This window comes from Crotalus tigris, unplaced genomic scaffold (assembly GCF_016545835.1).
Source record: "Crotalus tigris isolate CLP2741 ecotype Arizona unplaced genomic scaffold, ASM1654583v1 scf7180000017833.3397121, whole genome shotgun sequence".
NCBI lineage: Eukaryota > Metazoa > Chordata > Lepidosauria > Squamata > Viperidae > Crotalus > Crotalus tigris.
The window spans coordinates 2000832-2017707 of record NW_024096661.1 but is presented as its reverse complement, the minus strand read 5'-3'; the positions used below and the strand labels follow the sequence as shown (position 1 = coordinate 2017707).

The 16876-nt window shown below is 38.8% G+C and overlaps 1 protein-coding gene across 2 annotated transcripts; it reads left to right on the top strand.

Annotated features, from left to right (window-relative positions):
• The first annotated feature begins 57 nt into the window (after positions 1-57).
• Positions 58-16250, top strand: RRAGD (Ras related GTP binding D). Of its 2 annotated transcripts, none has more exons than XM_039343126.1 (7): positions 58-369; positions 5126-5415; positions 7197-7396; positions 9053-9167; positions 11800-11942; positions 13724-13872; positions 15539-16250. In XM_039343126.1, the coding sequence occupies exons 1-7, from the start codon at positions 216-218 to the stop codon at positions 15688-15690; spliced, it is 1203 nt and encodes a 400-aa protein (XP_039199060.1). In that variant the 5' UTR covers positions 58-215; the 3' UTR covers positions 15691-16250. The 2 variants fall into 2 exon arrangements, with proteins under 2 accessions (XP_039199060.1, XP_039199059.1); XM_039343125.1 differs by having other exon boundaries at positions 60-417.
• The last annotated feature ends 626 nt before the right edge of the window (positions 16251-16876 follow it).

Below are 16876 nucleotides of genomic sequence, written 5' to 3'. Positions count from 1 at the left end.
GTGTCTGTCAGGTGACTTGGGTCACGCAGTTTCTCTCCTCTGGGAGGGACTGCGAGGCCTTGGCTGACTTTCCTTTGACAACTGCGACGAGGAGGAAGAAAAAAAGGGAAGGAAGGAAACAATTTAGGCTCCAGTCCCCCCACCCCCCGAGAGGCAACCTGGAAGGCCGCGGGGAAAGCGGTGCTTGGCGAGGACGAAGCCCGGGTGGGATCAGGATGAACGAGGCGCCGGGGAAGTTGAAGGAGCAGCAGGAGAACGAAGGAGCGGAGGAGGAAAAAGAGGAGGAGGAGGGGGAAAAAGACGAGGAAGAAGAGGAGGAGGAGGAAGAAGAGGACGAGATTGTTGGGCTAGCAGACTATGGGGATGAGAGTGAGTCTTTCTCGGATGGCGACCACGAGAAAAGCGGGGACGGGGCGTGTAAGTAGTTCCTGCGGTTGCCACGGAGGGAGGACGAAGGAAGAGCGAGCAGCCTGTTCTGGCGACTTTGCTGCCAGGCCCTTTGTTTGGGGAGGGAAGGAGGGCAGACGCCCAGGAGGCGGCAGGCGGGAGCTGCGCCCCTTGCAGAGGGCGACCGAGAGAGGAGGATGGGGCAGCGGGGATCGAGTAAGGCTGGGGGTGGCTGGGCTCCTCCCATCCGCGAAATACTTGATTCCGGGGTGGGTGGGAACTGTACCCTACCATTTGCCCCCTTTCTTTTATTCGTGGTTAACCGAATCGCGGGTGGGTCAGATTACCCAAGTCATTGTCTGCATTCTTCCTATGAGGTTAAGCTAACTCGCTGCTCTCCTTTACAGTTCAGTGTGCCGTGTGAACGCAGCCTTTCTGTGGGGAAAGAGGGTGGGGGGAAAGAATCGGGGAATCAGCTGGCTTGAAGGGAAAAGCAAAGATGGTTCCCTTCCATCCCACCACTGATGGCAGCATTCAAGAGTCATTAGAGACTAGTCCTTAAATCTGATTTCACCACAGGCCATGAGATATAATGCCTCAAAAAGCTGAGGACAAACAGCTAAAGGTAGAGGGTGCAAGATACTTATTTTTAAAATTAAATTTGTATTCACCTTTCATTCAGGAACTTGCTCTGCCTAGTTTTCCCTACAACAGACCTTTAAGCCTTAGTCTTAGGTGCAGCCTTTCCTGTTATAGCTATGATTTTATATATATATATACATATATACACACACACATACACACACACACACACACACCAGAATCTGTAAGGACAAAAACTGGGCTCCCTATTTTTGCAAATTGGAAGTTGGTGTGGTTTTACAGGAAAAAAAATAGTGCCATGAATTTAGGATGTTTAAGGATTCCTTTAAATAAGGGAGCCTCTTGGCCAAAACAGACCCTGGTTTTACCCTCTTTTAAGAGAAAGTATGTGCCTTTGCCAGTATAGTGGAACCCTTTCTTACATCTAAACGAAATGAGGTGTAAGTGGGGGGTTCATCTTCGACCCACAAAGTGGAGAACAAACTCAGTTTTCCATCTCTGTTTCTTAGAAATTTTTCCCACAATCCAAGCTGCTCCTTTTCTTTCCTGTTACTGCTGTAGAGAAGAGAAGGGATAGGACAGGGATGGCGAACCTTTTAGAGGCCGAGTGCCCAAACTGCAACCCCAAACCCAGTTATTTATCGCTCGGTGCCAGGTGGGCGTGGCCCACTGGGTGGGCATGGCTGTGGTGGTCATGGCAGATGGTGTGGCCAAGGTGGGCATGGTCACCTTGATGTTGCTTGTGGGGAGGGATGCCTGTGGGGGGCGGGTAGGGTTGGGGGAGATCCAGGACATCTCTGGCAGGTGGGGTGGGGGGCAGTAGGCTTGTCCTGCAGGGTGAAGCGAGGCAAGGTGAGGCAGGGCGGGGGTGCCATTGTCGCAGGGCACGGTGAGGCAGGGGCCAGGGCGGCTGCTGCCTGACACCATCAGCCCCTGTACACAGAGGCCAGCGAGCGCATTGGGGCAACAGTGTCCATCAGCAGCCACAGCCTGCCGGTCCCTCAACCGACACATTCTGGGGCTCCGCAGCCCGCTGTTAGCAGTTCAGAGAAGCTGCCTCTGAGCTGGACGGCTGGCCGACAGCTGAGGAGGCGATGCAGTGGGTCGTGCCCGGGAAAAGGAGAGCATGTGAGGCCAGGAGGGATGGCCATGTAGGACCTCAGCGAGTTAGCAGGTGGTTGGTTGAAGAGGGACGGTTGCTATCTGTGGGGCATGGCACGCGTGCCCACAGAGAGGGCTCTGAGTGCCGTCTCTGGCACGCGTGCCATAGGTTTGCCACCACTGGGATAGGAGATGCAATAAAACACACAATTGTTCCTAGTTTGGGATTTTAAGAAGAAATGGAAAAAGAAATTGCTTCCCATCATTCATTTTCTTGGCCCTCTTTTCTTGAGCTTTGCTGGCCACTCAGTATGGTTTTGCCAGGGCTGCCAAATCTGGACAGCAGAAATCCGAAGATTTTTCCTTAGTAATTCTGCTCCTTAATAGGGAACTTAATATTTTTCTCATGGCCACAAACTCTGGCAACATGAGCGGAGAAAGGAAAATTTTGATGAGGAACCAAGGTTTGGGAGCAAGGAGATAGGACTTGGGATAGGGAAGCAATTGAATGAGGATGCTGTAAAGCGAAATTTAAATGTGTGCTGAGCAAAAATAAAAATTAGTATTAAGTGAGGGAAGAAGGTGAAAGGGTGGAATAAATGAAAAGCCTGAAAATAGAGGTCATTTAGGAGCAGGTTTTTGAAAATTGGCAGGGAATTTAATAACTGAATAGAGTTTGACTTTGAGCTGGGATAGCTTATAGTTGGCCTTTAATAGGAGAATAGAATGATGCTAAGATTAAAATGGGTTGGAGAGCAGGCAAGATTTCCCTAACTACCAGTATGTGAGTGTACTAGACTGAAACATATATTTGTGTCATGCATTGTGATGATTTACAGAGAATGTAGGATGTGTTCTAAATTTTTAATTGGGCCTGATATTGGGACTGGATTTTTTTTTTAGCAAATGTGCTTTTACTCTTATTCTTTGCAGAATATCAGAGCAGAGACACTTTGCAAATATTAGCAAGCTACATTTTACAAAAATCTTGGAATTGTGGTTAATATTGTAGGTGGGATATTAAGGCTGGAGGCTGAGAATGTATGCATTTGCCCCAGTGAGCTAAGATTTAGTAATTTTCCAAGTTCAACTCAAACTCTTTGATTCAATTATTTCACCGGCTGTAAAAGTAGTTAATATTGAGATGGGTGTAAAATAATAAAAGTAAATGCTGTAATTCTTGTTCTCTATCTATATTTTAGAAGTAAGAACAACAAGCACACAATTGTACAGGATTTAAGTCTGAATAGGCGGCTAACTCAATTTCCACATACACACGAATATCCCAAATCTGCAAGGTGATTTATAAAGAAATGGCCTTTTACATTTCTACAACACACAATACCTATATATTTGTTTACATATACATCTCACAATTAAAAAGGTATATTTACACAAGATCCCATCTTTCATTTAAAAAAGAAATTCAAAATACTTGTGCTCCCATAATGCTTATAAATAAAGATGGATACTATAGGCAGCTAATGCTCTGAAAGGTGAGATCTTTCAAAGATTACACTCTCAGTTTTCTGTTTCCCTCTGCTTTGAGAGAGCATTCACTGAGGGTTTGAAGAGGGAACATATAGATCGCAAGTATTGTCTGTTGTGCCTGTGTTTTGTGGGAAAGAACAGGAAGAGAAGGGGGAAGGAAGAGGGAAAGAAATGTGCATGTGACTGACAACAGTAATGAGAAGTCCTAGCATTAGTATGGAATTCATAGATTGGTGATCACTCGGTTTGTTACATGGATCTTTTTTGTGTTTGTCATATGCAAAAAGAAAAGGCTTAGTTAAAGGATTGAGAGCTTAATACAACTTGGAGAAAACATATAAGCAAGCTTTTAAAATTGTGCAGTGGTGCAGGTATTCAGTGTGCAGGCAGAGTGCATGGATCAGAAAGACATGAAGTTTTAAGGAAGGCTGATTTCAGATCCATAAAAGGCAAGAACCATAGAAGGGCTCAGAATTCCTCTGCAGCTGTGAATGTCAATCTCCAAGCACTCCAGACAGTTGTCCTGTTGGTTTTGTGTGGTGGTTTGTTTGTTTTTTAAATAAAACCAGCACATTGGAATGATGGCACTCAACATATACTTATGTAGGTACTTTTACAGAGAATTTTTTTTTTGTAAATGGATCAGCAGAGCTAAACTTTTAGGCTTTAAACAGAAAATAGTTTTACAACACTTTCAGGAACACGTGGAATATTTTCCTTTTAGTCTAAATTCTCTTTTCCTTTGTTGAGAATAGAAGAACTGCTTCAAATGTTAGCTTTCGTGCAGTGTAGCCTTAAATATTATGGTTTGTATGTATGTTCTGATATGAATGCATAGAGAGAATTTTTTCTCTCTTGTTTCAGAGAGGCTGTGTTAAGTAACATAGTTGACATGCAGTAGATACTCAAGCAAAAATTGTTTTTAATCAGAGGAGCACTTGAACATAAATATTTTGAGTATACATGCCACAGAAATGGGTTTTCTGTGTTCTTTTCCACGTTCTTCATCAGATGAATTCCTATGATTCAGTGTTACCTAAAGTTTCTAAAGGGAGCATTGGTAAGTTCGCTTCCATGAGTTATACATTAAAAAAAAACCAAGGAGGGACAGAAATATATATATTCCTACACACACACACACACACACACACACACACACACACAAAAACTTAGCTATAAACTTTAATTGATCTCATTAAAGTTTGCAGATCTGTAAGATAGGAACACGGTAAGGCATGTGTTGTATGGAGTTCTAATTAATCTGCATTTATTTCCACACTTTGGTTTATTTTGTGAGAGATGTGAGTTTTTTCAAACTAGCAGGGAGAGACAGAAAAACAGCTGGAAAAATACTATTTAAAGATAAATATCGATCATTTCAAATTAAGCTGCTCTTTTTGGCACCAGAAAAGAAAGACTCCTTACATTGCAAAGAAGAGTTAAAATAACAAATTTAAATTGCATTCAGGCTCAGTTATAAGATATAGTTTTGTGCATTAGGGATAGTATAAACTAAAAGAAATCTGTTTTTATTCGGTTCTAGATTTCAGTGATCCTTTTAGTACTGAAGTTAAGCCAAGAATCCTCCTCATGGGACTGAGAAGAAGTGGAAAATCTTCCATTCAGAAAGTTGTTTTTCATAAAATGTCACCAAATGAAACTCTTTTTTTGGAGAGCACTAACAAGATTTGCCGAGAAGATGTTTCCAACAGCTCCTTTGTTAACTTTCAGATATGGGACTTTCCCGGCCAAATTGATTTTTTTGATCCTACGTTTGACTATGAAATGATTTTTCGTGGCACTGGAGCATTGATATTTGTGATTGATTCTCAGGTAAGAAGAAGATGATGTTAGACCAGTTTGACTTTTAAATCATCCTCAAACCTTGAATTTGCACAAATGAACACCACTTGACAGTAGAGGAATAGAATAGATGATGGAAAGCTAAGTAGAATGTGACTCTCTAGAGCAGTGTTTCTCAACCTTGACAATTTTAAGGCATGTGGACTTCAACTCCCAGAATTCCACAGCCAGCATTGCTGGCTGTGGAATTCTGGGAGTTGAAGTCCACATGCTTTAAAATTGTCAAGGTTGAGAAACACTGCTCTAGAGAACTGCAAGCAAAGTTTCCTTTTACAACAAGACTCTTTTTCCATAGCCTGGATTCTCACTGCAGTACAGTCCACCTTTTTAACCCCTTTTCTTAAATGTTATTGGAACTGAGAAATGCAGTGAGATCTGCAACTGTTACAATTGTAGAGAAACCAGAATTCTCATCCTCATGTGAAGAATAAGTCTTTTATCATAAAAGGGACTCATTTGGATTTTGCTGTATATTCTGTTTTTATTTAGATATTACTGCACAAATATCTTTGATCAGTGCTTTTTTTGTAAAAAAAAAAAAAAAAAAAAAAGGTGCCGGAATTCACACATGTCATACAACTCGCCTTGCCTACCCTATAAGGTTCCATCCAAAAAAGGTGCCGGAACTCCATTCTGGGTGTTCTATGACAAAAAAAAAAGCCCTGCCTTTGATTGCTTGCACTTCTGCTTTCATCTATGTAATCCTTCAATGTAATCAACTTTTTGCAGTTTCTAAAGTTACCTATTTCCTGCAATAAACATAGAAATGATTACAGCTAGTCTCAGCTTATAACCACAATTGGGACAGAATTTCCCCTAGTAAACAATGACACTGAAAAGATGTGTCTTATGACCAGTCCTCATATTGTCCATTGCAACATCCCCATAATCACATGATCAAATTCCAGCATGTATTTATGTCCCAGGATCATATGATCATCATTTGTGATCTTCCTATTGGCTTCAAACAAAGTCAATGCGGGAAGCTGGATTGAATAACCACACAACTCACTTAATAACTGCAATGATTTACTTGACAACCTTGGCAAAAAGTCATAACATCGAGTGTGATTCACAACTACCTTGCTTAGCAAGCAAAATTCTGCTCCCAAATGTGGCTGTAAACTGAGGACTATAAGTACATATAATCCATAATTATGGATTAAGGTTTGTGCTGGTGTGGTATAGTGCCTAAGGTCATCCAAATTCAGATCCACTCTCAGCTCCTCAACTACTCTCACACAGTGTGCCCAACTTTACAGATTATTTTTGTGGAGAAAAAATAGAGAAAGGAGTGCTAAGTATATCAGCTCAAGTATTTTGAGGAAAGGTATGATATAAGTGTAACAAATATATACAGTATATAATGAGAAATCAACATGTCAGGTTAAGGAACTGTTTAAATAAGGGAAATGAGGAAGGTTAAAGCTTTTGGTAATTATAAGTGATGATATCTATGTATTATCCCCAATGTCAAGTGCGGGGTATCTTAGCAACAGCTGCAAGAGAATAATAGCATGAGTGTTGGCCAATGTGGAAATAGAATACTGGATTAGGTAGTCTTAAGGTGCTTGTAGTCTTTAAATAGAAGAGAGAGAATTAATGATTAACAACTCATTGAAATATTCTTTTACTTTTTTTATTAATGAAATACTATTTTAATGGAATGAGAGTTTCATATAATGCTTTTTGAGTAAAAAGAATTCAGGCTGAAATTTTAAGTCATGTGTTTTATCCAATTCTTTTTTTAGGATGACTATATGGAAGCATTAGCTAGATTGCACCTTACTGTGACAAGAGCATATAAAGTGAATCCAGATATAAACTTTGAAATATTTATTCACAAAGTAGACGGTTTGTCTGATGATCACAAGATTGAAACACAAAGAGACATTCATCAGCGGGCTAATGATGATCTTGCAGATGCTGGACTAGAAAAAATCCACTTGAGGTGAGAAAAATACAGTGACTGGAGTTTGCTGGGAAGAAAAAGGAAACTACAAGTAACATTAAAAGAAGTGCTATAGTGTCAAACTTGATAAAAGTCTTAGTAAGCTTATTTTTATAGTATTTATTACTAAATATAATAAATGTTTGCAGGCTTAAAACATTAAAATTAGGTTTTTTTTTTAAATAGATGGAGGCAAGTATTCCAGTCATTCTCAGTCAATATATTATTGATTCCCAGTTGTATACTTCTATTGAGAATCACTTTGGGGAAGAAGGCTGTGCTAGAATGATACATTTTACTAGCCTCAAAGTGATGCTCCAATATAGTTGGAAAAAACTATATTGAGAATGTATGTATGTAAAGATAAAGGAGTTCCTGCGGATTTTACTCCACTAGACATTGCTGACTTTAGGGGGCGATGCTCATCTCCGTTTCAAAGCCACTGAGCCAGCACTGTCCAAAGACATTTCCGTGGTGATGTGGCCAGCATGACGTCACAGAGTGTTGTTACCTTCCCACCGAAGTGCTTTCAAACTGCTAAATTGGCAGGAGCTGGGACAAGTAACTTGGAGCTCATTCCGGCGCACAGCACTTGGGTCTTGAACCCAGGCTGCCATATAAATAAAACTTAAGACCAGTCCTCAAAGGTTGCAGGTGTTGCAGTGTCCCTCTAGTCATGTCGCAATTTGGGTGCTTGGCAATCAGCTTGCAGTTACAACGGTCGCCCTTTGCAATCTTCAGCTTCCGACAAGCAAAGTCAATGGGGAAGCCAGCAGGATGTTGCAAATAGCAATCATGTAATATCACACTGATGTTCCGTAATATCACACTGCTGTCATAAAATCAACATGGTCCTGTGACATTGTGTGTTACAACTGCATTGGTTAGCTAATGAGTTACCAGTCCCAGTTATTGTTAACAAAGGACTCCAGGTGGTCCTTGACATATGACTGTAATGTATCCTGCCCATTACAGTTATATATTATAATGGGTTGACATTTTTGTGGTGGTTGTTAAGTGAATATGGTGGATGTAAGTGCAATTGCTGTGATTGTTAAGTGAACCCATTGTTCACTATGGTGTGGTTTGGCCTAAAACTTGAAATAAGTTCCAGTTTTTGGCAAAACCATCATAAGGCATGGTCACATGACCGCAGGATGTGCAAATGTAAGCCATGTTGCCAAGTGTCTGAAGTGCAGTCATGTGACCACAGGGAGGGCCCAACTGTCAGAAATTTGGATTGGGTCATAAATTCTCCTTTTTAGGTAGGCTGTAACTCTGAACAGTCATTAAATGACCAGTCATAAGTCAAAGTCTACTTGTACCTGTATTTCATTATAGAAACATCACTTCTATAAAACTAATTAGGCAGTACATGAACCATGTTACCATTAGTCCACTATCTGGTGAAAATAAATTCCTTGAAAATTGTGAGATCAAGTCACAATTTCAAGAGATATTTTTAATCCAATGCTCTGTTTTTTTGCCCTTCAATCAGTTTCTACTTTGCTTTCCATCAATACATTCTGCATGGCTTATAAAACAAGCCGTATAGAATATTGTGTTATTTTTTTTCAGCATCTTTTTATATTTGTAATCAAACTCTTCACAGGTGTTTACTTCAAATGAATATATTGATTATTTTTCTTTTTCCAGCTTTTATTTGACAAGTATATACGATCATTCTATATTTGAAGCATTCAGCAAAGTGGTTCAGAAATTAATTCCACAGCTCCCAACTTTGGAAAATCTGCTTAACATTTTTGTCTCGGTAAATATGTTTGTATGTGCATGTATTTCCTATGTTTTTCATGTTCATTGCAGAAGCACATTTTATTTTTTTAACATTTTGAAAATTATTGCTGTTATTTAAGTCATTATGAGATTCTGTATGAAACACCAAAAGTGCTGTGCAATCCAGCATTCATTATTTTACTAAATATGCAGTGTTTATAAAATAATGATAGCTTACAACCTGGGATCCGAAGACCACTTATTATTCACTAGTTCCTGCCTTGAATGGATGGGTGGTTTTGTTGTGCGTTTAGTCATACAATTTATATTGATGCCCACCACACCAAAATGATTCTAGGTGGCACACAAGCTTAAAACCAAAACAATAATGCATATGCTATTACAATCACTGAAACAATAACTAGACAACTAGTCAGTGGGGCTCACTTAATTTCCCAGACAAATGCCTGTAAGAACAGATCTGTCAGATCTGGATTTGTATGGGAATGCTGTTCCAGAAAACAAAAGAGGCAACAGAGAAGGTATGATTCCTAATTGCCACAAAGTGACATTTTTTTAATAGATGTATATGAATGCTGCCAGTTCTGGTGGTGTGGGATGTACAGTACAGATAGTCCCTGATTTACGACCATAGTTGAACTCAAAATTTATGTTGCTAAAGGTTGCAAAAGGAGATCACATGACTCCGGGATACTGTAACCATCATAAATACGAGTCAGTTGCCAAACATCTAAATTTTGATCATGTGACCACTGGGATGCTGCAATGGTCATAAGTGTGAAAAATGATCACATGCTACTTTTATCAGTGGCATTGTAACTTTGAACGGTCACTAAATGAACTGTTGTGAGGACTACCTGTATATAACAATAATCCAGTGGGAGGAGACTGAGATATTTATCACCATGACTGATCCAGGAAGAATTGGTGCCCAAAACAAATCTGTGCAAAGATGACTGCCATCTGTTCAGGAGGATTCCCAAAATACAAACCAGTTTTCTCTGGCGCAGTGGTTCTCAACCTTTTTAATGCCACGACCCCCAACCAGTTGTAAGTCGAGGACTACTCAACCGGTCGTAAGTCGAGGACTACTCAACTGGTGCAGCACCGTTTGCAGAATGGGACTTTTGGCGGGCTCAGCAGGGCAGAGACAGCCTGGACAATTCCTATTGGCTTTTGAAAGCCAATAGAATTAGACTCTATTCAAGAGAGTCTATTCTATTGGCTTTCAAAAGCCAATAGAATAAAAGGGAGTAGCACAGCTAAGGAAAAGGGGGAAAAAATGGTGGACTGCGTTGTTTGGCGACCCCCGTGAAATGGTCGTTCGACCCCAAATGGGGTCCCGACCCACAGGTTGAGAACCACTGCTCTGGGGAAACAAAGTGCATTCCAAGACAGGGATGGAAAATCTTCAGAAGTGGAAGGATCTCAAAATTCACTATTACTTAGTTTTGCCAGAGTTCAGCTGAAGCCTGTTCTTTCCTCATTCAGACCCCCACAGCTTCCAGATGTCAGGAAAGAATCTCGATTGCATGACTCTGTTGGCCTGGGGTGGAGAGGTGTAATTGAGCTTCACAAGTCACAAAGATGTGCTGGCAGATAACCTCCCTAGCAGCTTCATATAGATCAGTGGTGGCGAACCTATGGCACGGGTGCCAGAGGCGGCACTCAGGGCCTTCTCTGTGGGCACACGCGCTGTCGCCCCAGTCTTAGGCCTTCAGCTGGGTTTTATAAAACCTTTTCGCTTTAGGCCTCCGCCGCCATGTACAAAAAAAAAAAGGTTCAATCAATCAGTCAATTTCAACTTCTCGCAGGAAAAAAAAGATCTTGCAAAGTTGGAATTGATTGATCGATTGAACTTTTTAGTCCCACCCAGTCTGCCATTACCACTGCAGCCATACCCACCCAATGAGCCACGCCCACCCAATGGGCCACACTCACCCGGCACTCGACGATGCATAAGTGGGTTTTGGGTTGCAGTTTGGGCACTCAGTATCTAAAAGGTTCGCCATCACTGATATAAGTTCAAAATAGAAGTGGTAAGAGATTAAAGCTCAAAGGAACTCGCAAAGCAGGGGCCTTTGGGCCAGTCTTTCTCTAATACTAACCAGAGCCAGCTCTGGACAGAGCACCATGGGAATTATTATATTCACTCTCAGTCCCCTAATCCAGTCCAGAAAGATACCATTAACAATGATATCAAAGGTTGCTAAGAGATCAAAGAAGGTCAGGATGGTGTAGTACACCCATTCTGATCCCACCAAAGGCCATCAAGAAGAGCAACTAGTGCCATCTCATGGTTACAACCGAGTCATGAATATTGACAGAAAACAGCCCAAATAATCCTAGAGTTGTAGGAAAGTTATTTCTATTGTGCAACGTATTGTTTTATAATTATTATTTAAATGTATATCCTGACTTTTAGCATCTCTGGCCACCTATATTATACGGTATTATATAATATGGAGAAAATGAGTGTGAGAGAGAAGATGATTGGCAGACATAGATGGATGGAAGATATATATGAAGGATGGATGGATTATTGTGTTTGTGTGTGTATATATAATTGTGTGTGTGCATTATGTGCAGGATAGTATGCATTATACAAATATTAAATTCCTTGTAACAAAATCCATGTTCCCTTGTAGAATTCTGGAATTGAGAAGGCATTTCTCTTTGATGTAGTAAGTAAAATTTATATTGCAACTGATAGTACCCCTGTGGACATGCAAACTTATGAGCTCAGCTGTGATATGATAGATGTTGTCATTGACATCTCCTCCATCTATGGGTAAGTTGGAGTGTTTTTGCTATCCTTTGTGCTTGTTTGCAGTTAATGTACTGTATAATCGTCACATGGCAATGCATTTGTAATGAAAAACCTTACATTTGCCTGTATAATAATATGCTATTTGGTCTTTGTCAAAGTTGGGAAAAATAGCTCAAGTTATTTTGAAAATACCAATGAGAATCAAGCAGTCATATTGTGTGCTTTAAGTACACATACTTATAGACACACAAACATAAGGATTATGGTGATCTTACAATGAATTTTGAAGTGCACTGCCTGGGGTGGGAAGAGTTGGGGTGACAGGGAGAAAACTTAATAAAGAAGACGATATGAGAATAAGGGTACATTATTTCCCAATAATTTATCCTTAAAACAGAAGAATAGTTTTAGATGTGATGAGAATCTGATAATGAAGGGAGAGGGGATTGCTTAATTTCTGAACTTTTTTTTTTTTAAGGAGAGAGTTTAAATTCAGGATGATTTTTCTTTTGGGTAGATATGACGCTTGATTTTTTTAGATAGTTTATTTGGTTATACAAGAGGAATTGGGGAACAATACTGTGGTAAGTCATATGTTCAGAAAACCTCTGTATAGTTAATAGATTATTTGATGTTAAAAAGGAATTTCTAAAAAATATAAATGAATTGTAGCTCTCCATTGGTAGCAGAGAGAAGGTTTTTCTGCTTTTTGTTATTATTTTGTATTTCTCAGAACATCCCTGAAGTATAAGAAACTAATTTTGGGGTCTAAATAGATATATAGTTTGATGTTATTATCAAATTATCTTAGTCAAGTGGAGGTCGAAGTATTTCTTTGACCAAGAAGATTTATAAGCAGATCTAAATCAGCTCCTGTACTTCACACTTACTTTGCAATAGTGTATTCTGTTTGTGGCTTCCTTTACACATAGTTCAGCAGTTGCAATGGTGCCCCCTGGAGCAGTAAAAGTAGAACATCTAGCAAAGCAATTTGATTGATTGTTAATTAGCTATTCAACCAAATTCAGCATTTTTGTTTAGTTTTGTTTTGTGAAATATGAAATCTAAATGATTTTTAATAAAAGAAGACCTTCTGTCTTTATACCACCATAGATTTCGATGATTACTAAAATCATTCAAGAAAATCTGCAAGTGCAGATTGTAGTTTGTTGCAAGTAAGCTATCTCTGCAATAAAATATAAAAGGTTGCTCTCTGTAGTATTTGAAAGGTCCCACTCTTAAAACTTTCAGGCACTTGTTAAACTGCCATCTCTTCATCCAACACATTTTGGTTTGAATGTTTCTTCATTCTTCTTCCAACTTTTAAGATGTATTTCATATATGTCACGTTTTAATTATATTCAGTCTGTTAACTATATATAAATAGATTAAAGGAGAACTGCTCCCATTTTATATACTGTATATTTATTATTGTAGATTAATTTTAATGTTTTCTTCTACTATTTTGTATTCTGTATATTTTCACTTCTTAGTTCATGGTCTTAGTATTAATATTAAGATTTTTTTGTGGATCTTAAAAAGTTAACATTATAGCACTATATTAGTAATGTTTTTATGTATCATATAGTTCCATTGTTATGCTTAATATGAATACTTTTAATTTATTGTGATTATGTTTACCAGTACTATCACATCTGTTTTCTAATTCAGTAGATTATATTTGGATATATTCTTAAGCACATAATATGTCATTTAACTTTAAATAATGTAAGAAGAATACAGCCTCTGGAGTCTAAAAAATTAATCCCAACTCTCTTTTTTCACAATCCTTTGCTAATAAGGCTCAAAAAAGATGGTGCCGGAACACCCTATGATAAAGAATCAACAGCAATTATAAAATTGAACAATGCCACAGTCCTTTACCTAAAAGAAGTGACAAAGTTCCTTGCACTAGTCTGCTTTGTCAGAGAAGAAAGCTTTGAGAGAAAAGGTATTCAACTTCTTTGCCTAAACATATCTATAATCTTATTTTCCTTTGTAAGAAAATGTTTCCCTGTCTTGATCGTAGTTGAACACAATGTTTCTCAACCTTGGCAACCTTAAAATACATCGACTTCAACTCCCACAGCTCCCCAGCTAGCATGCTTCCAGCCAGTATCCCATCAAAATCGAAATACCAAAAAATGTGTAACTATTTAGTAAATGTAAGAATTGAGATACTATTGGGAATGGGGTGAAGAATGGGATAAATTTCAGCGTTCTATGTTAGAATGACTGGATTGTGACAGTGTATTTTGCTATGTACGGTAACTAAAAGGATAAAAACGAATGTAGTACGCCTCTATGTAGATTCTGTAAATAGAGGTGAGGCAAATGATGAAAATTTAGATTTAATAAACATTTTCTATAACAAAATAATTTATTAAATTGATGTTTTACTATATAGCAGGGGTCTTGAAACTTGGCCCTTTTATGATTTGTGGACTTAAACTCCCAGAATTCCTCAGCCAGCAATTCCCAAATGAACACAAGAAATCAAAATATTCTGAATGAAATTATATTTCTTATATTTTCTTTCTGTGGTTTAGTTTAAGGTTTAAGGTATTAGCTGGGACAGGAGAAAACCAGCTTTAGGTCCATTCATACTCATGGAAATTAATTGGTGACTTTGGGCCAGTTACACATTTTCAGCCCAATGTATTTATTGTTAAGGGGGAAATTGGAAGAGAGAATGCAACATCCATTGCTTTGAGCTTGTGGAGGATTTCTGAGCTAGAAATCTATTTGATTAATAAGTACATTAATAAATAGTTTATCCTTTTTATTGGCCAGTGAACAGAAAATCACATTAATGCATACTTATTTTAGAACAGGGAATCGTAATGCAGGTTTTAGTAAACTCTTATACTTACAAGAAGTTTCAAAATTACCCAGGAGTCTGTTCTTGAAAGGGAAAAATACCACTGGATATGCCTAAAGTACCTTTTGGGATTCTTTTCAAAGGTTTTTTTTTTTTCTTTCTTTCCTTGTTTCCTTTCCCCAAAGCTTCTGGAAAATACTTTCTTAATTTAAAAAAAATCTCCTTCTCTTTCTCTATATGCATCATACATACTTTAAATCATGAGCCCAGGATATATATTTTTTTCTTTTGGTAAATAAATAATGGCGGTACTGTCTGGTGATTAAAACTAAGCTAAAGCCCATTGAAACAAAGCTAAAGTAGTGGGTGGGTAAATTTGTTGTGAACTTTCAGGTTTTAAGGTTGTTTTTAATCAGGCAACCTGAATAGAGAAAAAAGGAAGGGGAATGATGGTTGCGCTATGGGAAATAATATTTACTTTGGGCAGGAGCTCAAAGGAGCAAAACAAAAACAGTAGAATAATAATAACATAATAAACAAAAATAGTTGCTCCATTCTCCAAGCTAAAAAGCACCCCTGAACAAGACCATTTTCAGACCTTAGGAAATGCAAGGAGGGAAAGAGCTAGACATGTGTCTGTGACAAGATTATTCCAAAGTCTGAAAACTAGCATTGAAAAAGCTACTCTGTGGCCCTACATCTCATGAATCTTTGGAGGAGGGTGAGACCTTCAGCACGTCTCCTCTTGGTTTTCAGACTGAACAAACCGATTCACATGTGTTTTGTTTTTCCTTAGGACTAATAGACTACAACTTCCACTGCTTCCGCAAGGCCATACATGAAGTGTTTGAAGTGAGAATGAAAGTAGTCAAAGCACAAAAGAATCAGAACCAAGTACAAAAGAATAAAAGGGCCACACATAATGGCACACCTAGAATGCCACTGTAATTGAACTCCGATGCCCACGGGTAGCACCTAAGGCTTATTATGTGCTGTAATGGTACCAGCTTTGAGAACCAGCAGACAAACGGGACTGGTGTACACTTCACTTGGAATTTTCCACACTAGCCACTCCTCAAAACACTGTAAATCATTTTCTGTGTTCATGTTAAGGACAGACCTGTTCTGCACTTTTGCCTGATTTCATGATGAAAATGGACTTTTGATAAATTACTTTTTATGTATAGTCTTGAGTAGAATATATATCATAGTAAGCGTACATGCTGCACACAAATGAACAATCAAGAAAACATGGTAAGATGACTTTTTTAACAAGTCTGTGAATATCCATTTTCCATTTTGTAAGCTGGAAATTAAAAGTATAGTACAATAGCAATAAAAACATTTATTAGGTGTCCTTACTGGTACACTAAAAAATTTGTTTAAAAAAAGTATTTGAAATTGAGTATCTCCCCAATCATTCCACAAATTCTGAGAAAAATACTCTTTATTCTTTATATTGTCTACATAAAAGTACCTTTCGATAAACAGACTTATTTTGAAATGGATGCATGCTTTGTCTGGTTTGTTTATTTTTACGTTTTTGAGAATGACAGTAGAAAAAAGTACCCTGATTTAACAAAAATGGGAATTACAATAATTTTGTGCAGAAAGGATAAAGCACAAGTATATAATATTTTATTATGGATGACTCCAGAAGAGAAATCTCCAGTCACTTTTAAATCTAAGGCTGAGTGACATTGTTTACTCCTAAGAGTTATATACTAGATAAAGTGTATACCCATGGTGGCGAACCTATGGCACACGTGCCACAGGCAGCACGCAGAGCCCTCTCTGTGGGCACGCATGCCGTCACCCCAGTCCTAGGCCTTCAGCTGGGTTTTATAAAACCTTTTGGCTTTAGGCCTCCACCTCCCTGTGCAAAAATAATAAAAAAAAGGTTCAATCAATCAATTTCAACTACTTGAGGGGAAAAAAAGATCTTGCAAAGTTGGAATTGATTGATTGAACTTTTTAGTCCCACCTAGTCTGCCGTTACCATCGCAGCCGTGCCCACTCAATGGGCCGCGTACGCCCACCCGGCACCCGATGATACATAAGTGGGTTTTGGGTTGCAGTTTGGGCACTCTGTCTCTAAAAGGTTCGCCATCTCTGGTGTATATCAACTGGCAGG

What these genes read in the sequence shown, in the direction of transcription:
- RRAGD (XM_039343125.1), top strand. Translation starts at nt 216, where the DNA reads ATGAACGAGGCGCCGGGGAAGTTGAAGGAGCAGCAGGAGAACGAAGGA. An exon ending in GAAAAGCGGGGACGGGGCGT is followed by an intron (nt 418 to 5,125) that starts GTAAGTAGTTCC and finishes ATTCGGTTCTAG; the next exon opens with ATTTCAGTGATCCTTTTAGT. An exon ending in TGCTTAACATTTTTGTCTCG is followed by an intron (nt 9,168 to 11,799) that starts GTAAATATGTTT and finishes GTTCCCTTGTAG; the next exon opens with AATTCTGGAATTGAGAAGGC.